The sequence below is a fragment of the Lissotriton helveticus genome, chromosome 5_1 (genome assembly GCF_964261635.1).
Source record: "Lissotriton helveticus chromosome 5_1, aLisHel1.1, whole genome shotgun sequence".
NCBI classification, from domain to species: Eukaryota; Metazoa; Chordata; class Amphibia; order Caudata; family Salamandridae; genus Lissotriton; species Lissotriton helveticus.
In genome coordinates this window covers 219,175,341-219,203,332 of record NC_136065.1, presented here as the reverse complement: position 1 = coordinate 219,203,332, position 27,992 = coordinate 219,175,341, and the positions used below count along the sequence as shown (strand labels likewise).

At 40.6% G+C, this 27,992-nt stretch overlaps 1 protein-coding gene across 1 annotated transcript in view; it reads left to right on the top strand.

Moving 5' to 3' along the window:
* LOC144754349 (ficolin-1-like) overlaps window positions 1-27,992 on the top strand; it is a 437,650-nt gene that overhangs the window by 70,386 nt on the left and 339,272 nt on the right. The window contains exons 3-4 of the mRNA XM_078642036.1: window positions 7,228-7,281; window positions 27,704-27,739. Of these exons, the coding sequence (XP_078498162.1) occupies window positions 7,228-7,281; window positions 27,704-27,739 (90 nt within the window). The remainder of the gene's footprint in view (window positions 1-7,227; window positions 7,282-27,703; window positions 27,740-27,992) is intronic.

Here is a 27,992-nt window from a genome sequence, read left to right as displayed (position 1 = left end):
TCCGGTCCTCTAACATGGAACTAGTATAAAAAGTCATACATTTCTGCTGAGTGAACCTTAAAGTGCTACTAAATCGTTTTACTTTGTACAGTTGCGTAGAAACAACTCCGAATAGGAGAAACTATAATTCAGATTTTCTTGAGCAATATTTTTTATGGATGTAATACATTTGTGTTATTTCTTTTTAGTTGGACCAACGTGAGGAAATTGATCTTAAATGACAATTTACATGATACATCGTGTAAACTACTGCCCACAGTACAAATAGTCCATTATTACAAAACTAATTTGAAGCAACGGTGAGGGCCAGAGAACTTTGGCACAGAAAACAGCCAAATTTGTGAATATATTTCAAACAAAATGTCTTATCTCAGTCCGTTGTCCACTCAAACCCCAAGAAGGATCCACCGTCCAGAGATCCAAACAATGACTAGTGTTACTCCAATAATTTGAGGGAGTGGAATCCACTTCATGAAAATATCACAGGGTCCAAAATTTGTTGATTCCCAATAATTTTCTTTTTATTCCAAAATCAGTCACACATTGACGACAGTTTTCTACATCAATTCCAATGTTCCAAGTAAATCAAAGATGACATCAAACAGCCGACGCGTTTTGTCCATTGAAGGACATCATCAGGGCTGTTGAAAAAATAATAACGAATCAGAGATGAAACAATATGTATTGTCTCACTTTAACTAAATAACAATTCACTACTTTTAAACAGTGCAACACCTGCCTATTTCACAATCTAATATCATTACAAATCCTATTCATTTAGTTCAAACAAATTATTCTCCTGACATGATTTACAAATGAGTTCGTGATGCTCACATGATTTGCCTAAATCACGGATACAGTTCTGCTAACCCAGCATACATTCCCAGTACATAATGACGCCTACCTTCCAAAACGTTTCTCTAAGTCTCTTTTCTTTGTCCAGTTAACCTCTAATCAACCAGCACTAGTACTTGAAATCTGAAAAGAACATCAAATCAGTATATAAGTTACTTTTCCCCAATGTCACTTAATATATCCTATTCCTAAAACTTGAGTTTAACTGGAGATTTATTGAGCCTGTTAATAAAAACGCTATTCACAACTATTTAAGATCTCTGTCATAATCATTTTCCTAATAAACAATATAAACCAATCATTTGTACCTTCCCGGTACCCTATACCTATCCCTCTTGCCAGTCCCCTTCCTAATGTTATGCACATGAATTCTTACCTATGTATTATGTCTATTAAGCTGTACGCCCTCTGCTTACCTTGTTCTTCCAGTGTGTCCTATAATGTGCCCTAAAAACGATACATAAACCCGCCAATAATAGTTCATTAATACTCCTCTTTGGCAAATAATACTGTGCCCCAACAGCGTACACCCAAATAACTGCTTACCACTATCACAATCCTCTGTTCACAACAAGCATTAACAGATCTCAAAATGACTCAATATTTTCCTTTGCTTCTGTATCTGTGTGAAAATACATAAATTATAATTTATAACCAAGAAAAAAGTGCCTAAAGACATGCCAGTTAACATATTCATTACACCATACTCTTAGAGTCCATAACCTCACCTGCTCCCCAATCAGCCAAATCTTCAATCAAGGTTCTGTTAAAAAATGAAATAAATCACAATGCCTCTATCAGTACCCATTATTTAAACTGTCTATTCGCATTAAAGACATGAAAACTATACACAACAGTCGTCAATCCTTATTTACCTGAATCACTTCTATTGTATCTTCTATGGGAAGTCTCTATCCATGGCGACCGGCGTCTCATCTGGCTTTCGTGCAACCACTCATCTCTGGTTACCGTTATTTAAACTGTCTAACTACCAATCACCGTTCTTCTCCTTACGCGCCAAAATCATACCAGTTTCCCCCTTCGATCCGCGCTATATAATTTCCATTCTAACTGCATACTACACTGCCTCTTTTTGTTTCCGGTTGCCTCGTGCACCAATCACTATCCTCTCCTACTCATGTGCAAAAGCCTTTTACACCAGCTCCTCGCCGGTCCGCGCTCCTGTCTACTTCCGCTTGCCTGGGTCTGCTGCTCGTACGCCAATCCCCACATTCCCCTGCTCGTATGCAAAAGCATATTAAGTTCCCCTTCTGGTCCGGTCATTCATTCCTATGGCTGATCTTCTATTATTTCCAGTTAATATTCTTTCCGGTGCCTCATTGACCAATGGGATTGCGGAAAACGGTTTCCACTACTTAAACGCTCTGATCTATCTTGTTCGTGTTTATATTTATGTTTCAACCTGTTGGTTCTGTACAAAGACCATTTTTAACCATCTATTGCTACAAGTTCCTCCACGCATCTAGGCTAGTTAATCCTTCTCTACTGTTAGCAATTACAAACTATCGATTATCCTTGCCTAACTAACCTACTCCCAATCTCACTTTACCCTTTACTACATTTCCAATGCTCCTATTATTAAAAATTGTTAAATTTCCACAAATCTCAGATGGCATTGCACTATTATTCCTTCAATGTTCTAACTCACACACATTACTACTATTGCCATATGTTCTAATTACCTATACCTGTTCCGTTTATTACACTTCCAACCCTCCCATTTCTAATGTTAGTGCTCATAATGGAAAAATACTTTTCCTTACATTATTTGTAATAGAATATAATATCATGCTCGCAGATCGTATATCATAATCCTGGTAAGTCCTTTCATATTAACCAATATTGATTGATTCAACTACTTAAACTCCCTAAAAAAGAGACTATGCCTATTAATATCCTCTAAGGGTAATTCAGATAAAAGTAATGTAGCTCATGCTCAGTATTGAGTCCACATTGTACTGCCCTACAACGACTGATCCATCGCGACTCTTGTTGCCGTAATCGCAATACCCAGTCTCCACCTCTTCTCGAGGCCTTAACTTTTTCCAACCCATGACATCTAATCTTGTTCTCCGATTGATGATGTGTCCTGATATGTTGATATATGGGTGACTTATCATCATGATTCAAAACAGATCTGACGTGTACCTGTATTCTTAGTTTAAGTTTCCTTTTAGTGCTCCCAATGTATACTTTATCACATTCACATAGAATGGCGTATACAACTCCCTCACTATTACAATTAATGAATTCCTTAATTGTATGTATCTGCTCAGTGTTGAATTTGAATTTCTTAGTCCTGTTCATGCCTATATCACATACATTGCATGAACCACAAGTGAAAAAACCCGCAGGAGTCTGGGCTAGCCAATCTACAGGTTTCTTTTTAATGGGCTCTAAATAATTACTGCTGATCATTTGTTTCACCGTGGGACTCCTTCTGAAAATTACTTCAGGTCGTTCTCCCAATGATGTAGCTAATTGTGGGATACTCTTCAAAAGATTCCAGTTTTTATTTAAAGCTTTGTATATATCTGTTCTATTCTCACAGTATTTAGTTACAAAGGCTACACGACACATACGATTTTTGCTACTCGTTTTTTGTGTCAACGTCGATTTACTGTCTACTCCTAATATTCTTCTCCTCGCTTTACTCAAATCTTGTTGTCTGTACCCCCTCTGAATTAACCTGTTCTGTAAAGAATCTAGTTCCAACCGAAAGTCTGTGTCCTTACTGCAATTTCTCCTGATTCTCACCATCTCCCCATAGGGAATCCCTCGAATTACTGCTTTAGTATGGTGACTATCTGCTCTCAGGATTGAATTGGTGGCAGTAGGTTTCCTGTACAATTTGCTGATGATCTTATCATTTTCTACTCTCAGTTCAACATCCAGAAACACTATGTGTGTTTGGCTTTGTTCTAATGTCAGAGTCACATTAAAATCATTATGATTCAAATATAGAAAGTACTCTTGTAACTCTACAGCTGATCCTCTCCATATCATCAGGACATCGTCAATAAATCGAGTCCAAAACAAGATATTATCAATCCATATATGTGCTCTTCTGCTCCAGGCATGTTCCCTCTCAAACCAACCCATAAATAGGTTCGCGTAAGAGGGAGCAAACCTGGAGCCCATAGCCGTCCCTCTGATTTGATGATACCATGTATCCTCAAACAGAAAATAATTATTCGTCAGAATCAATTTGGCCATGTCAACTAACATATTGGAGTGTTTCCTCAGGCTCACATTCCTACTGCCAAGAAAATGTTTCAATCCCACCAGACCATTTTCCATGTGTATACAAGTGTATAAACCCACCACATCCATTGTAACCAGGGTATACACTTCTTCCCATGTCACATCCTCCAATTTGTTGAGGACATCCATGGTGTCCCTGATGTACGAGGGAAGATTAGACACCAGTGGTTTAAAAAAAGAGTCCACAAACTCTGATAAATGCTCTATCATACTCCCAATCCCCGATACTATGGGCCTACCAGGAGGGTGAGTACTAGATTTATGTACCTTGGGTAAGGTGTAGATAAAAGGAAAGGAGGGTTTGCTGACACTTAAATATTTAAATTCCGCTTCATCTAACATCCCTTCCTCTTTCCAAGTAAATAATCTTTCATTAATCTCTTGTGCTGACCCTGCAATGGGATTCATGGGTAACTTGATATAACAGGTCACATCTTCTAATTGTCGTCTGATTTCTCCACTATAATCCAACCTATTCATAACAACAATATTTCCCCCCTTATCCGACGGCTGTATCACAATATTGTTGTCAGAACGTAAACTCCTAAGGGCAAAGCGTTCCCCCAATGTCAAATTATCTTGTACTTTTTTCCTTTTTTTCCAATTCTTGTCCTGTGTCTTATGCAACTCCCCCAAAGTTTTGTTCACATACATGTCAATTGCCATGAATTGTCCACCTTGCGGAATGAACTTAGACTTGGGTTTGAGCCCACTAGAACAACTATAATCAGTGGGTATATTCAATAACCTAGCCACATCCTCTTCCCCCAAGTCCTCCCCTTCTGTTATAGATAATAATAAGTGAGTATTCCGCAAGTCATTGATGGTCATCTCACAACTTTTATTTGATGTCACATTAACATCTATAGGCCTGTCTTGTTCTGCAAAAAAACATTTCAATTTCAATTTTCGTGCAAAATGAAATAAATCAATTTCCAAATCTGTGTAGTCACATCTATACACAGGGCAATAAGACAATCCTCTTTTCAAAACTGACAATTCTTGGTCATTTAAACATCTACTCGATAAATTCATGACCTGTAATTCTCCCTGTTGCTCCTCAGATTGGCCTTCCATCATTTTTTCAAAACATTCTGACTCCTTGTTCCCATCCTTGTACCTCCTGTGTTTCCTGCTCCTCCTGGTTGCCCTGGGCTTTTCTTTCTCCCTTTTTGCTGGCAACCATGGCCCTTTCTTTTTGCACTGTGGTGAGAGAGTAATCCCTGTTGATAAACTGGTTAAGGTCAACCATCATTGAAGAATACAAGAGATTTATTGTCACTTTAATTAACAACTTGAAATGCATTGATGCTGGATCCCAAAATTGTAGCGTATACATCACTAGAGCACCAAGTTACAGCTGTGCCCAATGTACAAGATAGATAGACGATGCTACTAGAAAATTCAATTCAATATGCTTGTACTTATATTCAGACATAAACTAAACCTGTACAATTAAAAAAAAAAAAAAAAAAAAAAAAAAAAAAAAAAAGATTCCAGTTTTTATTTAAAGCTTTGTATATATCTGTTCTATTCTCACAGTATTTAGTTACAAAGGCTACACGACACATACGATTTTTGCTACTCGTTTTTTGTGTCAACGTCGATTTCCTGTCTACTTCTAATATTCTTCTCCTCGCTTTACTCAAATCTTGTTGTCTGTACCCCCTCTGAATTAACCTGTTCTGTAAAAAATCTAGTTCCAAATCCTGTGAGCATCACAAACTCATTTGTAAATCATGTCAGGAGAATAATTTGTTTGAACTAAATGAATAGGATTTGTAATGATATTAGATTGTGAAATAGGCAGGTGTTGCACTGTTTAAAAGTGGTGAATTGTTATTTAGTTAAAGTGAGACAATACATATTGTTTCATCTCTGATTCATTATTATTTTTTCAACAGCCCTGATGATGTCCTTCAATGGACGAAACGCGTCGGCTGTTTGATGTCATCTTTGATTTACTTGGAACATTGGAATTGATGTAGAAAACTGTCGTCAATGTGTGACTGATTTTGGAATAAAAAGAAAATTATTGGGAATCAACAAATTTTGGACCCTGGGATATTTTCATGAAGTGGATTCCACTCCCTCAAATTATTGGAGTAACACCAGTCCATTATTACAGTTTGTGTGCAGATAAAGATCACAATCTTGTGTATGAATTATTGGTATGTTTCCCCTAGGCTGTCGTCACAATATTATTTTTTTCTAGTGCTGTTTAGGCCTCGCGCTTAGCGTTGCACAGCGCAGCAGTGCTCGCGCAGCGTGAGGCATTTTGGAGAGGAAAAACGGGATTGTGAGCTGACCTAGGAATCACACACGCTTGTGCGTGTGTGTTTCCTTTTCAGCTCCCCCCTTTGCGTGCGTCTTATTGTAAAAGACTGCACGCAATTGGCCAGAGGCACGCGCATAGCTCCTCCCATGGCCTATTGGTGTCTATTACGCGCACCAAGCGTGTAACAGACACCAATAGGCCGTGGGAGGAGCTATGCGCGTACCCAGACACAGGCGTGACGCGCTCGCCACTTCTTTTTCTTTACTTTTGGTATAAGCGCGGCACCCGTGCTTTACTTTTTATGATATATGTAAAGCGCAGGTGCCTCGATTATACCAAAGGTAAAGTAATAGAAAAAAACATCTATTTCTTTACTTTTGGTATAATCACGGCACCCGCGCTTTACTTATAACATTAAAAGTAAAGCGCGGGTGCAGCTTTTGTACCAAAAGTAAAGTGATAGATTTTTTTTTTTTTCTTTACTTTTGGTATAATCGCACCACCCTCGCTTTACTTTTCATGTTATAAGTAAAGCGCAGGGGCAGCGATTATTCCAAAAGTAAAGGAATAGAAAAAAACATCTATTTCTTTACCTTTGGTATAATCGCGGCACCAGCGCTTTACTTTTAACATTAAAAGTAAAGCGCGGGTGCCGCGATTAGTCTTGCATTACTAAATGTTTAAATTATTAGCAGTGCATTATTATTAGCAACGCTAATAGCTCAAACGTTTACTAATGCAAGGCCTATTGCATATCAAATGCTTGTTTTAGGATTTGTTTTTTTAATATCTCACATGTTGTGTTTCAGGAGGCAATGGTGCACCAGGAATTCAAGGGAAAGCGGGTCCTCCAGGAGAAAGAGGTAAGGCTGGGTTGCCAAAAACATATGGCCATTAAGTAAAGCTCTGCTGCCAGAGAATGAAAGGAGGCAAAATGAAATATTTGCTCAGTCTTTCAAAACTCCTTCACAGGCCCAGATGATAATTGGTATGATTCAATGGGCCATATGTCTAAACACATTTTCTCATAGACAAAGAATGAGTAAAACCCTTTGATACATCTGTCCCAATGTCTCTAGAACATAAAGGAGTAAATGCGTTTAGAGTAAATGATCTTTTTTTTATTCAAATTTTGTAGCAGGTTCTCCCAATATTGTTTTATGGTCTTTGTTTCCTCTGGGGGATAGCCTTTCCCTGGTGAAGCCTTTACAATGAGACAGTAGGTGACAGTTCCCAATACTACAGGTGTGCTAAGTTATTGTACCTTTCTTGGGTGCGATCAGTCATTAACATTCTTAACTCTAAGGCCATGCTGGGATAAGGATTGGCTGAGGTGAATCTGACAATGAATCCAGAAGCATGGGAAGACTTTCATACTATCCATGAGGGGCTCTGTGTAGTGATGTAAGAGAAAATTCATCCTGGGTTTACTGAATGACACTTCTTTAATGGACCTGATTGTCCTGCTAATTGCACACACACAGACTATGATAATAGTTGAGCTTTGCCCCAGTACCCAGACCTCCTGGAAGCAGGTGGTGAGTGTAGGGTTCTGATGGTCATTCTGCTTGGGACCAGCACTGCAGTGACAAAGGTAAATACAGGTCTAAGTAAAATGGGAATCTCCTGGAAAGTACCATGAAATGGGTTGCATGCAGTCTGACTGATGGTAAATAGCGCCGATGAGACTGAGTATACTTTTCAGGGAGAGTAATTAAACTGGAAAGATATAATGTCTTTTTTCTTTTTAACCTCTATTTAGTTCAAATATTGCCTTGAAACACAGTTGTCCTCTAGTGCCTCTGCAGCCTTCCTGTATCCAGAGAGTTGCCAGGATGTCCACAATGCCAGGTGTGGCCCGGTACACTTCTCTGTCAGGAGCAGATGTGGGCCACTAGTAGAAGACCTGTTGGAGAGGTAGTGGGCAACCTCGACGACCACAACACCTCATCCCTACTGGAGAACCTCACCACGATCGGACTCAAACAACTGGTGGCAATGCCAACCCACTCAGCATGACACACGCTCAACACATCTTCTCCAAAAGCAACATCATCTCTGTCAGCCACACCTCTGAGCCACACTTGACCGACCACTACTGCGTCCACTTCTCCTTCACCAAACCCACCATACACCACCACGCCTACCGAGATCCTTGCAGAAGCTGGAACAAGGTCACCGTAGACCAGCTTGCCACCTCCCTCAGCAAACCCCCCTCACCGACATCCACGGACACCAACACCTCAGCACGCAAACTCCAGTGCTGGATCTCCAACTGCGTCGACCTCCCCTCGGGAAACCCGCAGGCAAACAGCACTCCAAGAAAACCAGCTGGTTCTCCCCTGCCCTCCAAGAGTCCAGGTGCACTTGCAGACTGCCTGATAAAAGATGGAAGAGCAGCAAAGCATGGCATTCCACGCAGCCTTCAAAACCACCATCACCACAAACCACCACCTCATCAGAACAACAAAGAAAGCAGCCATACAGGAACTCATCAACGCCAATGCACACAACCGCAAAGAACTCTTCGCCGTGGTCAAAGCATTTGCCAAACTCAGCACAGAGACAGCAGACATTCCCCCTCTCAAGACCTCTGCAACAACCTTGCCACCTTCTTCCACTGCAAGGTCAAGAAGATTTACGACAGATTCACAACTCAAGACACAGCCACCTCACCCGCAACTACTGCACACAATGGCTCCAGACCCCACAGATCTTGCCCAACTGGACCACCCTCACCTCTGACGACACCCTCAGGATCATGAAGAGCATGCACTCTGGAGCCCCATCAGATCACTGCTCTCACCACATCCTCAACAGAGCCGGCACCTCCACCACACTCGAATTCTGCAGCACCATCAAGTGCTCCATCGGGTTCGCCACCTGCCCGGAAGACTGGAAGCACGCAGAGATCAACTCCCTGCTAAAGAAACCCTCTGTTGACCTGACAGCCCTCAAGAACTAGAGACCCATCTCTCTGCTCCCCTTCCCAGCCAAAGTAATTTAGAAAGCCATCATTGTCCAACTCTCCGAGTTCATCGAAACAAACCACATGCTGGACCTCTCCCAAAGGGGTTCAGAAGCAACCACAGCACTGAGACTGCTCTCCTCGCCGCTACAGACGCCATCTGCACCCACCTCAATTGAGGTCAAACTGCTGCCCTTATCCTCTTGGACCTCTCAGCAGCCTTCGACACTGTCTCCCACCACACCCTCTGTGCAAGACTCCACGCCGCCGCCATCCATGACAAAGCCATAGAATGGGTCCGCTCCTTCCCCAATGGCCGAACACAGGGAGTTAGACTTTCACCGTTCATCTCAGAACCCACAGAGACTCTCCCTGAGACCCACCCTCTTCAACATCTACATGGCCCCGCTTGCAGCCATTCGTAGAAGCCCCAGACTCAACTTGGTCTCCTACGCCGGCGACACCCAGCTGAATCTCTCCTTCACAGACAAACCCACAGCCGCCAGTAGCAACTTCCAAAATGGGATGAAGGTCGTCGCCACCTGGATGAAGGACAGCTGCCTCAACCTTAACTCAGACAAGACTGAAGTCCTCATTCTGGGCTCAACCCCTCGACCTGGGACGACTCCCCCCTATACCAACAGACCACGCACAAAACCTCTGCATCATCCTGCTCGCTCTCAACAAACCGCCAAATTAACGCTGTTTTGTCCTCCTGCTTTCTCACGCTAGGCCTGCTTCATAAGATCCTCAAGGGGATCCTCACTGAGTCCAGGAAAATGGTCACCCATGTGCTTGTCAACAGCAGACTCGAAAACGGCACCACACTCTATGCCAGCACCATCCGGAAACTCCTAAAGAAACTCCATAACATTCAGAACGCCTCTGCCAGTCTCATCCTAAGCATCCCATGCCACAGCCACAACACCGGACACCTGGGAGACATTCACTGGCTACCTATCAACAAAAGAATTGTCTTCAAGCTCCTCATACATGACTACAAGGCCCAACACAGGACCTGCATACCTCAACCACTGTTCTCTCCTTCTACACTCCCACCAGATATCTCCGCTCTGCTCCACCTACTTGGTCCTGGCCACTATCCGAAGGATCCACAAGACCTGGAACTCCCTGCCTCTGCTCTTCAGGCAATCACCATCATTGCTGCAATTCAGAAAGGACCTAGAGAGCTGTCTCTTTGACTGTGATGCAGATCCACCCCCCAATCAGTGCCTTGAGATCCTTACGAATGAGGAGTTGCGCTTTATAAGAATCCTGATTGGCTGATTAATTGATAATGTCCCACTAATTCTAGTAAAAATATCTCCTTGGAAAAAGAAGAGAGATTAATGGGAGTGGGAAATTTCACAGAGGGACAGAGCAAAGACAAAGGGTCAACATGGCAGCTCCTTTAACATTCTACAATATAATCATATCCACAAACTGTATGCTACACTATACTGATAACCCCAGCTTTCCGAGCAATTCTACCATGAGATTTATTTGAAGAAACACAGATATGAGGATGCTGGTAAGCATTAAAGGCCTCGTATGTAATGTTATGCATATTTGCAAAGTGAATTATCCCCGAAAAGGTATCTTGGCATTGAACAGGTGTGTGTGTCTAGCTTAGAAAATATATATTGGTAACGGTATACAAGAGCGCACAGCACAGAGTCCAGGTATAAGTAATACAACAATAAATCTCTTAGGTGCTCAGGAAGAGGTGGGGGACTGGTTACCACAGTCTCCAAGACAAACCAATGGTCCAAACAATTACTGTGATCCTCCGAGCACTCAATCATGTAACAAATTAAATTACACTCGTTGGAAATAACAAAGTAAATGCAATTTACATTTTTCATGAATTGACTATTAATCATTCTTAATAGTTCTTCCGACCTTAACTTAGGTCCAATATGTATTTACAAATATTAACACACTGGTTATTCAAAGAAGACCCAATTTTACCAAAACCGTGTTAATCACGTCATTGAATGCAAATCAAATATATTACAAAAATTCAAAGCTATAATTACATACGAGTCATATGCAAAGTACTTCAGTACAGGGTAAAAGGTTTCGGTCACTGATAACACCCTTAGCTTACAGGTTATCTGATATGTCTCAACAGTCTACCTGCTTGAAAACTCACCTATTCCCAGTAGCGTATCCACGCTTAATTAATCCACATGTAGTAGACCGGTTAGATCTCAAGTATATATCTCCACATCTGTAGATAAAATTATCAGATACTGCTGTCAAGTACTAAACATGGGTTTCAAACTAATCAAGTAATAACCAGTAGGTCAATGTGGGCAATATAATTATAGGTAACCACTGTAACACTCACCAAATTATAATACTCCAACATCCGAGTAAATCCTAATCCAAAAGTGTCTTTCTGTCAAGTGACTCAGTCACTACCTATAGTAAAATAACAGCGTACTCAGTATTCTCAATTCTAGCATCCAAAGTCTGAGCAAAGTAACAACAGACTACATATGTCTGTTCCATATTTCTCACCTTGTAATTCTATATCAGCGTTTCCCCTTTATTACAAATATCTTCCAGTTTCACATAATTTGCCCACGTGTTCGTGTCTGGTAAGAAAAAGTAAAAAAATATAAAAAAAATATAAAAAAAAAAATATATATATATAACAGGATATCCTAGTAGACTACAAAGCCGCTAAAGTCAGTAATTGCACGGTAATATTCCTGTCGCGTGCTTACCATCAGTCAGTCCGAAGTATTCCGACTCTGGCGTCCAGCACGGGTGCCATCTTGGAGTGGCAATTTATATTACATTGCACGGGCGCCATCTTGTAGTGTCTAGCTTGCCTATGGTAGGTAAGTTAATTGAAAAGTCAGGTCCCCAGCTTCTTGTGGAATTCAAGAAGAGAAGACGAGGCTCTGATATGTATTAGGAGGTTGTTCCAAGCTTTAGGAGCATTGTAAGAGAATGCTTGTTCTCCTGTTCAGGTTCTGTGTATGCATGGGATGTGTGCAAGTAGGAGTCCTTTGGAGCGGAGTTGTCTGGGTGTTGGGTGGAAGGAGATGTGACTGTTCAGGCAGGTGGGACCTGAGTTGCGTAGTGCCTTGAATGTATGTGCCATGGAGCACTGGGCCCGTCTTACCATTTACCCATTAATTAACCTTTTGATTGCCTGAGAGGTAAAGGGGAGTTAGCATCAATCTTACAATACAATTTACAGTGTAACCTATTTGATTACACATGAAGGACCCGGAATCGATAGGTAAAGCCAAAGGAGTTTATTACAAATTAAAGGCCAAACCAAAGTATATAAATCTCGGAAACATGTTGTAGGGATACAAAATCACCACGGGTAAGCCAAAGCATGGAATAAATTCAGTCTTAGTAGCAAAAAGCATACAAGGAGTTCAGTTGCGGCAATACAGAAGTTAAGTAATAGAATTTGAAAGTAAGTGTAAAAGATTCAATTCCCCTATCTATACATGAATAAATCTAAAGTCTCCTACACTAGTTCTAAATTAAAGTTGAAAACTAGGGCGCCTAGTTAAATCAGGAAAAGCATGAAGGTGTCAGAATAGTGGAGACTTCAGTAAAAGCTCTCCAAAACAAGGCAAAGTATAGGATAAAACCATACAATGGGAATATGAGCAGAGAGGTCTAAACCTTTCAGAGTCCAAAGGGTATCTGTCTAAGGACTAAAGTGTGAACATCAATTAAATCCACTGAACATTTGAGGATTCTATGTCATCAACTCCAGTAGATTTCCATCTTGTCACAGTAGAAATTGGCAACTTCCCTCAGTTTTCCCATCCTACAGTTTGAACATCAGGACGACCTTGGATGTCTCCCTTCTCCTGATACAACGTGAATAGGCATCTTTTCTTAGTTCATCTCATTCTTGCCAAACGTTCTCCTCCTGTACCTCACTATCTCTAATACACAATATGCCTTTCACTGACTATGAGATCATATGAACGCACCTGCAAAGGAAAGAACATTGAAGAACAACCAAAACTTTCATGTTGAAGGTTAAACATCGAAGACCAAATGCTTAAGGCCTTTGGTTAAGCTAACTTAATAAAACAGTCAGTGTACATGGTAAATACATGATTATATATGCACCTGCGATTATAGAATAAATGCAAACATCAATAAATAAATACATGAGTACATAAAATATAATTTAAATAAAAACAGTATAACTTGAAATGCACAAATGTAAATGTGAACAAGAATTACAATATGTAACATTATAATGAAGGTATTAGAACGCACACTTATGCGAATGCCTATTTTCTTCAGTGAATACACTCCAGCAGTATGTTTAATACTTCATTCTGCATTAATAACATTAAGGCACACAAAATATATGGTGCTAAGTGCACGTAAATATTACACTCCTGAGACGTATAATGGTGGAACTAAAATTACGCGGCTCCTATTCCCACTTTGATGGCTAATTTAACCATCACAATCAAGATATAGATCTTGTCAGATACACCCCTTAAAACCATGTAGTTTACATAATTTTTCCTCTAGACTCCTCCAGATGTTCCATGTCATCATAGTATCTACATTGACTCTCCTCTAACTCTACACCCACTCTCTTCCTTTTCACTCTCTGCCTTGCTTTTCTACACTCATATCTCTTAAAGCTCACCACCAGGAATATCACACAAAAGGCAATTATCACAAGAAGTTTCAAAATGGCGCCCAAAATTCCACTGACCATATTTCTGAACCATTTGCCTACAGGAGCAAATCCACTTCCAATCGCTTCCTACGCACCTGTGGCTTCCAACTCCTTCAAATCGTTGTTTAGATCAGTAATGTTCTTAATTTATTTTCTCAAGTCCTTGCTGTTGTCAGGGATATAGGTGCAGTATTGCTGGACCTTTAACATCCAACAGATTCCACCCTCCTTTGCAAGAAGGATGTCTAACTTAAGTCTTTTCTGCAAAACCATGGATCTTATGGCTACCATTTCAGTAATAAAGCTCCTGCAGTACTAGTGGACAACTTATCAACTATAGGAGGCAACTTTCTAATATTCATATCAGTTAGTATCACCCCTACAGTGGGATCATTGCACCAAAAATATCTCCCACAATTTCACTAGCACCAGCTCCTCACTTAGGACTAGTATTTTGTTCCCACAAGGGATCATTGAAATGTTCCATATGATGAATCTTTGGAAAGACTACACCTAAATGGCATGTCCCATACCATTTCTTTGGCAATATGAAATTGGCATACTTTTCACAAATAAAATAAACTCCAGGAATCACAGGATCATTTCCATCTAAAAATAATTCCCACTGGCCTCTGACTTCAAATGTATGGTCACATTCACTCTTTCCCACAGATAAAGTGCCAGGTTCCTTCTTGTTATTGTGCACACACAATTTCCTGTTATGTCGCCAATCTAAATCCAGTGCTTCTTGATTTCCTGCTCTTGCTAATCAATGTATTCTCCGGCCCACTTAGGTATCCTAGTTAGGTTTGATGCTTTAACACTTACCTCCCTCCTCCTATCTTCCACCTGGTTTAAGAATTTCTTCTCCACATCCATCAATATGCAAGCTAAATTTTGTCTATGAACATATGCAGTATCTGGTGTCATGGTAGTTGTCAAATAACCTTTAGCAGTGTCAGTGATTTGTGCATAAGAATGTCTGTTCAAATGTATAAACAAGGGACCTTCTGAAAAGACCAAATCATAATTTGAAAAATAATATTGGATGTGACCCTGTCCTTAGAAAAGGCTCAGCAGAAGACTACAAGTGACAACGTGCGTTAAAGGCATGTGATGGTAGGTGATACCTTCTGCAACAGATGTGGGTAACTGCATGCAGACATAACAGTCCCTCACATTCATAATGTCAGCATATTCTTAAAGCAATTCAGTATAAGTGTTTAAAGAGTAATCTCTGCTGGATAAATCTACATGTAGCTCATTGTCATTAACCGAGTAGAGACTGTTATCGGCAGAGTGTCAGGGTTTGGGGTTAAATTTGGACTTATTTTCCACTGACCTAGATGTAGGCAGATACAAGCAAAGAATTAGTACTACAACTACGACTATTAATATGCCTACTATTAAGTATCTGAGTCTACTGGTGTTAGGGTTAATATCCATTACTTCCCTTAAATCAAACCATAGGATAGAACGTAGCAGCAGCAGAGTCACCCCTGTCGATTTCCACCTGTGCAAATTGAATGACAAAGCTTATGCGATTAAATTAAATAATTTTATTTAAATGGTACTTCATGAGTCTTCCTTAGCCCTACTCTACGTTCTTCTAAATGACACATTTGGGTTCCTTCAGCAGACTCTGGCTTAGGTACTCTTCTTTCTCCTCCTACAAAGTCTATTCAAATGTCTCGAATAAATGTACAATTCAAATTCACTGATAATCACATCCAGAATGAAATGTCTCAGATTGATGCTAAAGAAAATTCTAAATGCAGATCAAACAAAAGGTTCAGTTCAAGGGGGTTTAGTTGGATCTGCACTGTTATCTCAAAGTTCCCAGAAATCTCTCTCTCTTTCTGTCATTGGCAGCAAAGTATGTCCATTCAGGGGATAAGTACTTCCGACTTTTTGACCTCCTGAGTCCGTCACTCAAATCAGAATCCCCAGTATTCTCCCGAATGATTTGTACCCCACATTTATCTGACGGATCCAATCTCCCTCTCGCTTGCCTTCTCGGCCAATGTTCTCCAACTGTCGCTCATGGATCTACAGGACTGGGCCCTTCATTAGGGTCTGTATTTGGATCAGTCTCTACCACAGCACAAGCATCTTTGGCTTCATCTCCAATTGTTGACTTATCAAGACCCCCTCAGGCTGCACAACTGTTGTTTCAGACTCCTACTGGTACCCTACATCGTGACTAAACTGCTCCTGTGGTCTCTCAACCACCAAAGACACTTCTGGGAGATGCCATCAAAGGGACATAGAACTCTACGAGGGTGGGCAGCATGCACTCAGTTGGGGAGACCGCAGCACTTTACAGCAGTTGTGGTAAAAAGGTTCACATGGTAAGGGTAACACCAGCGGGGATCTAGAAAACTCTTCCTCACATGAATCTTCACCAAGACCTATTCTCCAGGACTAAGATCATGGCACTGCTCCTGATGAGGTGGGGCTGTGGCTGCTTCAACTTGAAGAAACACGGAACGCACCACTGCACCTAGTCCTTTGCAGTAATCAAGAATCATGTCATCTGTAATGTTCACAAGTGCATTTGCAGGTATAGCTGGCAGTCTCATTGCGTTGCCCATGATAATTTCATGGGGAGACAATCCTGTCCTCTGATAAGGAATCATCAACACACGAGGCAAAACAGCGGGCTTCTTCAAAGATGCGGAATCCCACACTTTTGCTAGTCTGGATTTCAGCATGCTATTAATTTGCTCCACCAGACCTGAAGCCTTAGGTAGGTATCTACAAAGAATCCCCTGTTCCACTTGTAAAGCTGCACACAACATTATCAGAATCTCATTGTTGAAGTGTGTCCCTCCGTCTGAGTTTAGAGAAGTTGGAAATCCAAAACGAGGAATTCACTCCTTCAACAACAGTTTGGCTACTATAAGACTGTCATTTCTTCTGGTCGTATAAGCCTCAACCCATCGCAAAAAGTTGCACACGATCACCAGGATGTATCAGCCTATTGCACACAGGTGTCTTGATAAAGTCCAACTGTATCCAGTTGAATCGCGCACCTGATCTTCCCATGTGGCTCAGTGTTACTGCGGTTCTCTTCCCTACATTGTTCTGTTGACATGCACCACATCTGAGACACAATGCTTCTGCTGTCAATCCAAATCTAGGATTAAACCAGGTCTGCTTGAACAAATGGACCATGGTGGCATCCATCCCTAGATCAGGACTGTGATAATACCTAGCAATTGGTGGCAAAAGACCATTTGGCAACACAGATCTTCCATCTCCTGAAAGCCAAAATGTCATTGTTTCTCTTTATACAACCTTCTCTGACCCAGCTCAACTGTTCTTCCTCTGACACCTCTTCCTGGGTCTCTTTACCGCCACCGATGTATCTGCACATGTTAAAAAAGGTTGTAATTGGTCTCATCTGTTCCCTGATTAGTATACTCCTCCTTCAATTTACAAGCTTTATGAGCACAGTACTTTGCGACCTCATTAGCAGACCCGTTGCCCACTGTTACATAGTCATCTCCACTGTGGTGTGCAGAGCATTCACAACCTCAATTTGAGCAGGCATTTGAAATGCACCAAAAAGTTTCCTTCCTCACTTGATCACCATTTCATATGGGGTGGCTTTAAGAAGTCATAAACAACCTTTGGGGCCAGAACTGTCTGAAGTCATGCACAACACCAAACCCATACTGACTAGCTGTGAAAATCGTCACTTTCAGCTGGTCTGAAACACAGCATGCTCTGGTAAGAAGACCAATGAACTCATCCACTTGTGCAGAGAAAACTCCTTGAAGCTAGAAAGCTTCAAATGTTCCTGAAACAGTACAGATTGCATAAGCAGCTCTCAAATGTCCTCCATTGTCTTGCAAAAACAAGCCATCCACAAACAGTGCAAAATTAGATTCAGGTAGTGGCTCATCTTGTATATCTGGTCTCGGCTTGGTACACAGTTCAGTGACACCGAGACAGCCATGCTCCACTTCACCATCATCAATGTCATTCTCAGGAATGGGCAACAAAGTAGCAGCATTTAAAACAGCATGGTGTAGAGACAGAATATCGAGTTGCAAATATCGAGTCGCATGAATATTGAGTCAAGCTATAGTGACAGCATTATATTGAGTAAAGTAATATCGATGTAAAAAATATTGAAAATTGGTTTATATTAAATATTAATGTTTAAAATATGAATGTAAAAAATATAGTTGTATATAAATAATTTTGTGGTTATTGGTTTTTTAAGTGTGATTTATAATTTTTTTACTTTATGTTATTAGTAATGTTTTTTGCTTATTTTAATATTTTTATTTTATTTAAAATGTTACATATTTTTATTATTGTAATATATTTTTTTGTTGCGGGATATTGGGTTTATGGGGGAAAAGGGCGGGGAGTAATTTAAAATGTGTATGTTATAATGTCATACTTTTTTAATATTGTTAATTTTCTCTATATTAAGTTTAGAAATATACACATTTTAGTAGTGGGATGTTGGATTTATAGGGGATAAGGGTGGGTAGTAATTTATGAAATATGTTATTATTTAATAATAATTTATTTAAAATAATAATTGTTTATTATTAATTATTTTTAAGAATATAACTTTTTGGGCCTTATTAGGATGTTGGATGGGTTTGTGTCTGTCTGACACTGTCGCAAATACGGGTCTGACTGATCTCCGGTCGGCGGTCCTGACTGCTGAATTATGATGCAACCGCACATGGTGCAGTCGCAAGCTCCATTTTCTGTATGGGAGTTTGTGCTGCGCGAGGAAACCGGCCCCAGCACAAGCTCCCATACAGAAAAGAGAGTTTGTGCTCATCCCTGCACTGAGCGGCAGGCACCTCAAGGTGCCCGCCACATGGTGCAGGGATCAACAGGGCCTTGACCCCTAACCGGAGGCCGCAGGAAGAAGGGAGCCCTGCTATGGGCCCCCAAACTTACTTTCCGACAGGCATTGTATGTTGGAAAGCCCGGCATGGAAAGCCAGTTAGAAACCGAGCATCGTAATCTGCACTGCGTAAAACGCCATCCTTAGGGATTACATGCCGGTTCTGACTGGCAGACAACTCAAGGAGCCCATTTGAAGCCAGATGGAATGTCTTGCTAGTTTTAAAACTCTATTGTAATTAGGCTGTTAATTTTGAAACCATGATGAGGCTCGGAAAGGTTCCTAACTGTGTCCAGGGGCTTTCTGAGCCTCATCGTAATCAGCCCCTTAGTGGTTGATTAATGTTTTTGGATGGGTTTAGAGGGAGGATTTATTAAATTAATGTAGGTTTATGAAAATATTTGTAATATTTATAATCGAAATTAAATTGTAAAATTATTTCTTTTATATATATATATATATATTTTCAAACTTTAATTTTTTACATTCTTATTTATGAATAATTTTAAAAGAAATTATTATTTGTAAAGTCTATACATTTTTATTAATAATTTTGGAATAGATTTTTATTTAATTTTAAAATTTTAAACAAAAATTAAAATGTTTTTTTTAATTATTGTAAAATTTGAAAACATTCTTTGACATTTAAACAAAAATATTTCTAAGTGTTTTTAAATGTTTGCATCATATTTTATAAATATGGTATTTTTTATTGTGATATTTAACAGGAAGTTTTGACATTTTATTTAGAACTAGCCTTCCCGTCGCGCGTTGCTGCGATCTCCGAAGAAAGGAAATTCAAGGAAACTCGTTATGATAATATTCAATTTACATTGTGTCATTTTTTTTAAACTTATTCATTTTAATATGGAAAACATTTCAAAGTGTCGTTTTAATTCTATTTATTTATTCGAGTGCTTGTGGATACACGATTTTGTGTTTTTCCGTATGGTGTGTACATCAGTTTTCAAAAGATTATCAGGGCCCTGGGGTGATGATATTAAAAAAAATGTTATGGCAGAAACCTTCGCGGGAGTGTACTCAACAACTTCCCAAAGTTTCCTGGTGATCGGATGAATGCTGTTTTAATTCTATTTATTTATTCAAGTGCTTGTGGATACACGATTTTTTGTTTTTCCGACTTGTGCGTACATCAGTATTCGAAAGATTATGAGGGCCCTGGGGGCCGATATTTTAAATAAATGTATGCCAGAAACCTTCGTGGGAGTGTACTCAACAACTTCCCAAAGTTTCCTGCCGATCGGATGAATGCTGTTTTAATGCTATTTACTTATTCGAGTGCTTGTGGATATACGATTTTTTGTTTTTCCGTCTTGTTCGTACATCAGTATTCGAAAGATTATGAGGGCCCTGGGGGGGCCAATATTTAAAAAAATTGTATGCCAGAAACCTTTGTGGGAGTGTACTCAACAACTTCCCAAAGTTTCATGGCAATCGGATGAATGGTGTTTTAATTCCATTTATTTATTCGAGTGCTTGTGGATACACGATTTGTTGTTTTTCCGTCTGGTGCGTACATCAGTATTCGAAAGAATATGAGGGCCCTGGGGGGCCGATATTTAAAACAAATTTATGCCAGAAACCTTCGCGGGAGTGTACTCAACAACTTCCCAAAGTTTCATGGCGATCGGATGAATGGTGTAGTAATGCATAAAGGAAAAAAAGACAGACAGACAGACAGACATACATTTGTTTTTATATATATATAGATATATTGTAAAATAGTATATATGTTTGAGGATTCACTAGTTATTGTTTATTGTTTCCTGGTTTTTTCTTATATTTAGTTTTATATTTATTTGTTTGATATTAATATATAATAGTTGTTAAGTATTTATCCAGAGTAGGAGTAGTAACTTTTTCTGGTTTAGTGTCCAGCACTTTCCCTGAATTTAGTTAGTTTGGAGTTGGGATAGTAAATGTTTCTGGTTTAGTGTCCAGCACTTTCTCTGAATTTAGTTAGGTTGGAGTTGGAATTGTATTTTTCTCTGGTTTAGTGTCCAGCTCTTTCCCTGAATTTAGCTAGGTTGGAGTTGGAATGGTAATTTTATATGGTTTAGTCTCCAGTGCTTTCCCTAAATTTAGGCCCCTATTACGTGTGATGGCGCAAGACTGCCGGTCCTCCGTTTTGCCGTTTACGACTTTGTAAATCATATCGACGGTCGACTGCTGCCTGTGCCACGGACGAGTCTTTTCCTGGCAGTAGCGGCACCATGCATTATGCTGAGAAGGGATTGGTGCGGTCCTGCTCAGCATATTTTGAGTTCCTGGGCCGCCAGCCTTTTAATGGCAGAACCCTCCCCCCCATGAAATCGCTGACGGTGCAGGAACAAATGGGTCCCTACAGGGCCCCCATGTCCCCCGCTATGGGGATACAGTTAGGGGGGCACAACATGGGCCCCTTGTCTCTATTTCCCCAACTTTTTGGCCTTTCCCATTGTGGTGCCTGTCAAGGCATCACCATGGGAAAGGCCAAAGGACCGCAGACCGTATTGCGAGTTGTTCTTTTCACAGCAGAAGAAATAGTCACATTAGTTGGGGTCAGAGGAGCAAACCCTCCCATATTAAGACTTGTAGGAGCATTACCTGGGGCATTATGTGTTGTGTCCCTGTCTAACCAGGCTTATATATAGGGACCACAGGACCAATGGTAACTGGGACAGTAAGAGCATCCGGGGCATTAAAGGTTGTGGAGTTAACAGGGGCACAAGTCCCTGAACTCTCTCCCACTGGGTTATACTTCACGCTCACCGGGGTAACTCCCATCAAGTTAGAGTTGTGTTTACTGATGTGGCAGCCACTTCAAGGTTCCCACTAACACCAGCACTACTTCCTCCCTCCGCTCAGGTCTCATTATACGGAGGTGGGCGATCTGGCAAAAATCAATCCAAGAGACTATTGCTAGAATCACTATCAGTGACCTCACTCATGTCATCTGGCTCCTTTGGCTTTTCTTCATTCCCTCGCCTCTCCTTCCTGTTCTCTGATTCTTCTCTTGTTAATGGAGGGTACAGCTTGACTTCATCTATCATACCAGTTCTCCATTTCTTTTGTTTTGCATTCCACCTAGCATCTGCGTAAGTACACACTGCCTTTTGGGATCATCCCTGATACTTTTCCTTTTCTCTAGAATAAGCTGCATGCTCCCAAGCATTCAGCACTTCAAACTATGCGGGCCTGGTAGGCCGTTTCATCTCATATAGTATCCTCCTCAGATTTGCCAGTTGCCTGAGAGTTAAAGGGGAGTTAACATCAATCTAACAATTCAATTTACAGTGTACTCTATTTGGTTACACATGAAGGTTAAGGAATCAATCAAAGGAGTTTATTACAAATTAAGGACCAAACTAACATATATAAATCTCAAAAACATGTTATAAAGATACAAAATCACCACAGGTATGCCAAAGCGTTGAATGAAAATAAGTCTTAGTATCATAAAGCATACACGGAATTCAGTTGCAGCAATACATCAGATAAATAGAATTTGATGGTCAGTGTTGAATCTTCTCGCCTAAACATGAATTAATCTAAAGTTGCTTAAACTAGTTCTGAACTAAAGATGAAAATGAAGGAAACCTAGTTAAATCAGGAAAAGCAGGAAAGTGTCAGCATAGTGGAGATGTCAGTAAAAGCTCCCCAAAACTAGGCAAAGTATAGCGAAAAGCCATACAATGGAAATATGAGCAGAGAGTTCTAAACCTCTCGAAGTCCAAAGTGTATCAGCCTAAATACTAAAGTGTGAACCTTAATAAAACCCACAGAACATTTTAGAATTCCACGTCATCAACTCCAGTAGATTTTCAACTTGCCACAGTTCACTCAGTTTTCCCATCCTACAGTTTGAACACCAGGACAACCTTGGATGTCTCCCATCTCCTGATAGGAAGTGAATAGGAATCTTTTCTTAGATCGTTAGCACCTCTCATTCTTGCCAAAAATTCTCCTCCCATACCTCACTATCTCTAATTCACAATGTGTCTTTCACTGACTATGAGATCATGTGAACGCACCTACAAATGAAAGAACATGGCAGCACAGACACAACTTTCAAGATGAAGGTTGAACATCGAAGACCAAATGGTTAAGGCCTTTGGTTAAACTAATTTAATAAAACAGTCAGTGTACACAGAGTATATATGCCCCTACGACTATAAAATAAATGCAAACATCAAAAACTGAATATGTGAGTATATGAAATACAATATCAATAAAAGCGGTGTAATTCGAAATACACAAATGTAATGTGGACGAGAATTGCATTTTGTTGCAGTATAAAGAAGGTATTAGAACACACACTTATGTGAATCACTATTTTCTACAGTGAATACACTCATGCAGTTTGATTAATGCTTTATTCTACATTAGTAAGATTAAGGCACACAATAAATAGGGTGCTAAGCACACGTAAATGTTACACTTCTGTGACTTGTAATGGTGGAGCTAAAATTACTCTGCTCCATGTGTGAAAGGTTTGAATTGAGTGGGTTTGTGTATCTGGAACCTGTATAGTTCTCTGAGGTGTGGTGTGAGGTGAGTTCTGTGTGAGAGGTTGAGGATGAATCTGGCTGCCAAGTTCTGGATTGTTTGTTGTGTTCTAGTAAGTTGGCTTGGTGATCCAAGTGTAGATGATGTTCCCAGAGACTACCTTGCTGGTGGCTAGGGCGTGAATAACAGTTTTTCTATTATTGCTTGGGAGCCACTTGAAGATCCTCCTCAGCATCTACGGGATATGGAAGCAGGATACAGTGACAGTGTTTACTCATGCTGTCATGTTCAGTTTGCTCTTAATAAATATTCTGAGGTTTCTGACATCGGTTCTGGATATGGGTCCCAGTTTGGCAGGCCACCAGTTGGATAAGGTGTTCTCGCCCAAGATCACTACTTCTGTCTTGACCGTGTTGTGCTTGAGATAGTTGCCTTTCCTTTAGTTAGTGACTTCGGTCATGCAGAAGGTGAACGTATTTCTTGTGTTGGGATCTGAGAGGTAGTATATGAGTTGCGTGTCGTATGCGTAGGAGAGAATGCTGATTAACCGTGGGCAATGAACTCCGCTCCGCTATCGGAGGTTGCTGAGATTTTGTAATTATGCATTTCATTGAAAACACAGAATTCATGCAATAATTCCGACTCCAACACATAGTGGAGTTAGCTATTGCACCCACAACCCTTTGATAAAACAACTTTACCTTTACATGCTAAAACAAAGCATATAACAAATTCCCAAAAGTGAAGTTTGAGAAATACCAGGCAATGAGAGAGGTGATGATTTTGAGGTCACCCCTAACCTAGGGGGAGGGCAAGCAGATGCCATGAACACAAAGAGTATATCATGATCAACGATTTGGTGGTGGTCCCATCCTACTAGGACCACCCCAAGCAAAGTTATGGGCAAAAATACAATGCCAATCAAAGGCCCAACAAAGCATTATGGGGTGAGATTCTAGAGTTTAGTGAATATTATAGTATTAGCTCTCAGTTGAGCCCTAGAGCCTGCATCTTGAGGAATGTTTTGATATTGGATACTATAATATTCATTTCACTCTAGAATATCGTCCCATAATGCTCCGCAGAGCCTTTGGTTAAGAATGTATTTTTGCCCATAATTGTGCTTGGGGTGGTCCTAGGAAGATAGGACCAGCACCAAATCATTTCAGCATGATGTGCTCTTTGTGTTCAAAGCATCTGCTTGCTTCTCTCCCTAGGTTAGGGAGGACCCCCAAAATCATCACCTCTCTCACTGCTTGCTATATTTTCATTTTCCCTTTTGTGAGAGAACTATATGCATTTTAGCATGTAAAGATAGAATTATTTATTGTTTAACTGAAGGCACTGCTTGCTATATTTTCATTTTTGTGAGATGACTATATGTATTTTAGCATATAAAGATAGTTATTTGTTGTTTTACTCGAGGTATGTGAGATTTCTGTTTTATTAATACACCCATACGCATAACACGAGTTCATGCTAAAACTCTGGCGCAAGCTACTCATGCAAAAAAGCATATAGCCAATTCACAAAAGTGAGCTTTGAAAAATATCAGGCAATGAGAGAGGTGATGATTTTGGGGTCCCCCCTAACCTAGGGGGAGGACCAAGCAGGTGCCTTGAACACAAAGAGCAATTCATGCTCAATGATTAGCTCTCAGCTGAGCCTGGAGAGCCTGCTTGAGGAATGTTTTGATATTGGATACTATAATATTCACTGCACTCTAGAATCTCGCCCCATAATGCTTTGCAGGGCCGCTGGTTGGGATTATATTTTTGTCCATAACTGTGCTTGGGGTGGTCCTTGGAGGATGGGACCACCACCAATAGTTCTGCATGATGTTCTCTTTGTGTTCAAGGCATCTACTTGGTTCTCTCCCTAGGTTAGTGAAGGACACCAAAATCATCACCTCTCTCACTGCTTGCTACATTTTAATTTTCACTTTTGTGAGAGAACTATATGCATTTTTGTATGTGATGATAGAGTTACTTGTTGTTTTATTAAGAATATGTGAGGTTTCTGTTTTATTAATTGGGGTTAGACGGAACAGAGTTTTTGATTAATACCGCAAAATTACGCATAGTGGTACTCTGCCAACGATGCCCACCCGTAATGCTGTTGTCGTGTGCACAGATGAAGTTGGCCAGAGGGATCATGTATACACAGATGAGTTTACAGACTTCCGAGGAGTAAGGTGCTAGGTTGACAGCTTGTGTTCTATGTGTTAGGAAGGAACAGATCCAACGGCGAGCAGCAGATCCTTTGATGCCAATCTCATGCAGGAGCCTGATGAGGATAGGGTGTGAGGCCATGTCAAATACTGCAGAGTGGCCCATGAGAATGAGGCAGCTGCCACGTCTCCTCTGTCTAGGATCATATGGGTGTCATTTGTGGTGGCGATGAATGCTGTTTCTGTACTGTGGTTTGGCCTGATTTCCTGATATGTGGCATCGAGGAGCTGGTGGTTGCTGAGGTAGTCGGTGAGGTATTTGTTGATTAGTTTCTCTAAGACATTTTCTGGATCGGGTAAGAGGGACATGGGTCTGTAGCTGGAAAGTGTGGCTAGGTCAGTAGATGGTTTCTTGAGCTGGGGCATATTGATGGCATGTTTCCAGGAAATGTGGATGGGTGCTAGTGCTTCACTGATCTCTAGGAGTCCTTTGTTGAAAGCGTGGTGGTGGGCAAAGTTCAGATGGAACCCAGTGTAAGGTCTTCATTGTAGCAGTGATTTCAACAGTGGTAATGGTAGGCCACAAGGTTAGGCTTTGTTCAACTGCCGTAATGAGAAGTTGAGTCGCAATAGTTACTGGGTCCAGTTGAGGGTTGAAGTTGCTGTATATGTAGGTGATTTTGTTACAGAAGAATTCTGAGAGCTTGTTGGAAAGGTCTTGTGAAGGGGTGATGTTCCTGGAGGTGGGGGGAGGCATGATGAAATCTTTGAATATGATGAAGATTTCCTTGCTGTCTGTTGTTAGTCCTGGTGTCGATGCAATCTTGGTATCCATATCTGCTGGTTATAGAGTCTTACGGCTGATTCGAAGATATCTTTATTTGTTGTGTCTTGAATTGTTCCCCATTTGCACTTCAATTACTTGCAGTGGTGTTTTGTCAGCCTGAGTTCCTCTTGTACCAGATGACCTGTGGTCAGGCTATTGGCTTTGGAGTTCATTTGAGGGGAGCCAAGGTGTTGGCGTATGCTGTGATCCAGGTGTTGAGGTTTTTGATGGCTTTCAGTAAGTTGCTGGTGTGCTCTGACCAGTGCTCATAGAGGGTGGAAGCCCACTCCTCTTCTGAAATGCTTTTCCAGCCACGGCAGAGGGTTACGGTGGTGAAAGGTCAGTGAAGGTGCAAGATGGGTATGCTAAAACTGACATGGGTGTGGTCTCTCCAGGTCATAGTTGCTGGCTTGTCGGCTGTGATGTTGGTGTTTGAGGAGAAAATGGAGTCAAATAGGTGTCTGGCTGTGTAGGTGGATTTGGTAACATACTGGGTGAGACACAGATTTCCCAGGTTTTCTAGTGACTGTGTAATTTTAAGGATTTTTGGGGCCATGGGGAGGCCATATTTTTGACATTGAAGTTTATTACACATTTACTACTAATTCAGCCAGCGTGAAGCCAAACAATATTGAATTATACTTAACATTTCGAAAATGGGGTCATACAAAATTAGCTGAAGTACGGTTTAGCTTGGTGCCACAAGACTTTTTAGAATGACACTGGGTAAAGAGAGAAAGAGTGAAAGGTGAAGGTAAGCAGTGTTCATCAGAAGAGTGGTTGAGGTAAAGAAATAGAGGTGAATAAAAGATCCCCTTCCCCCAGGGAGGTAGTGGGGGATTTGGCTTGGAAGGTGTTGCCATGGACAGTTGCCCAGTTAGCTTATGCCTTGACTAATAGCTGAGTAAAATAGTTGATGCAGATAGAGCTAAACTAACTGGAAAGCTAACAATAAATAAGATTGCAAAAGGCAGACAAAATCCAGTGAATAAAATGTGATGAATTTAAATGACAGGAGTAATGCGTAGGCTTGAGACCCTCAAAGGCAGCAGAGATTCAAAATTAATGATTTACACGCAAATACCTTTGAAGCACCACCCCCAACTGTAAGCACATCTCATTTGTGGATTATAAAGCATATTAGGTTCTCCTCACCTGCTGGGGGTAATAAAGAGAATAGTACTATGATGTAAGTATTGTGAATGCAATCTCAACACTTTGTAAATGGTTGTCATTACAGGCTCAAAAGGAGATGCTGGCATCCCAGGGCAAAAAGATAAGCCATATTTCAAATACCACAACACATTCTGACAAGTAAATGCTACTGTGCTGCTCGGTCCTCTGAGAGAACACTCAGCAAGAAGACAATGATGATGAGCCCCAAGAGCCAGTATACAACATTTAATATCTCAGTGCAGGCAAAAGTTGCTGATATTTCTTTATAACCATATCATTTATGCCAATTTCAAGTCTTAAACTGCATGAGCGATAGAAGGTTATATCTTTTCCACTGTGTTTTTTGCTTCTTT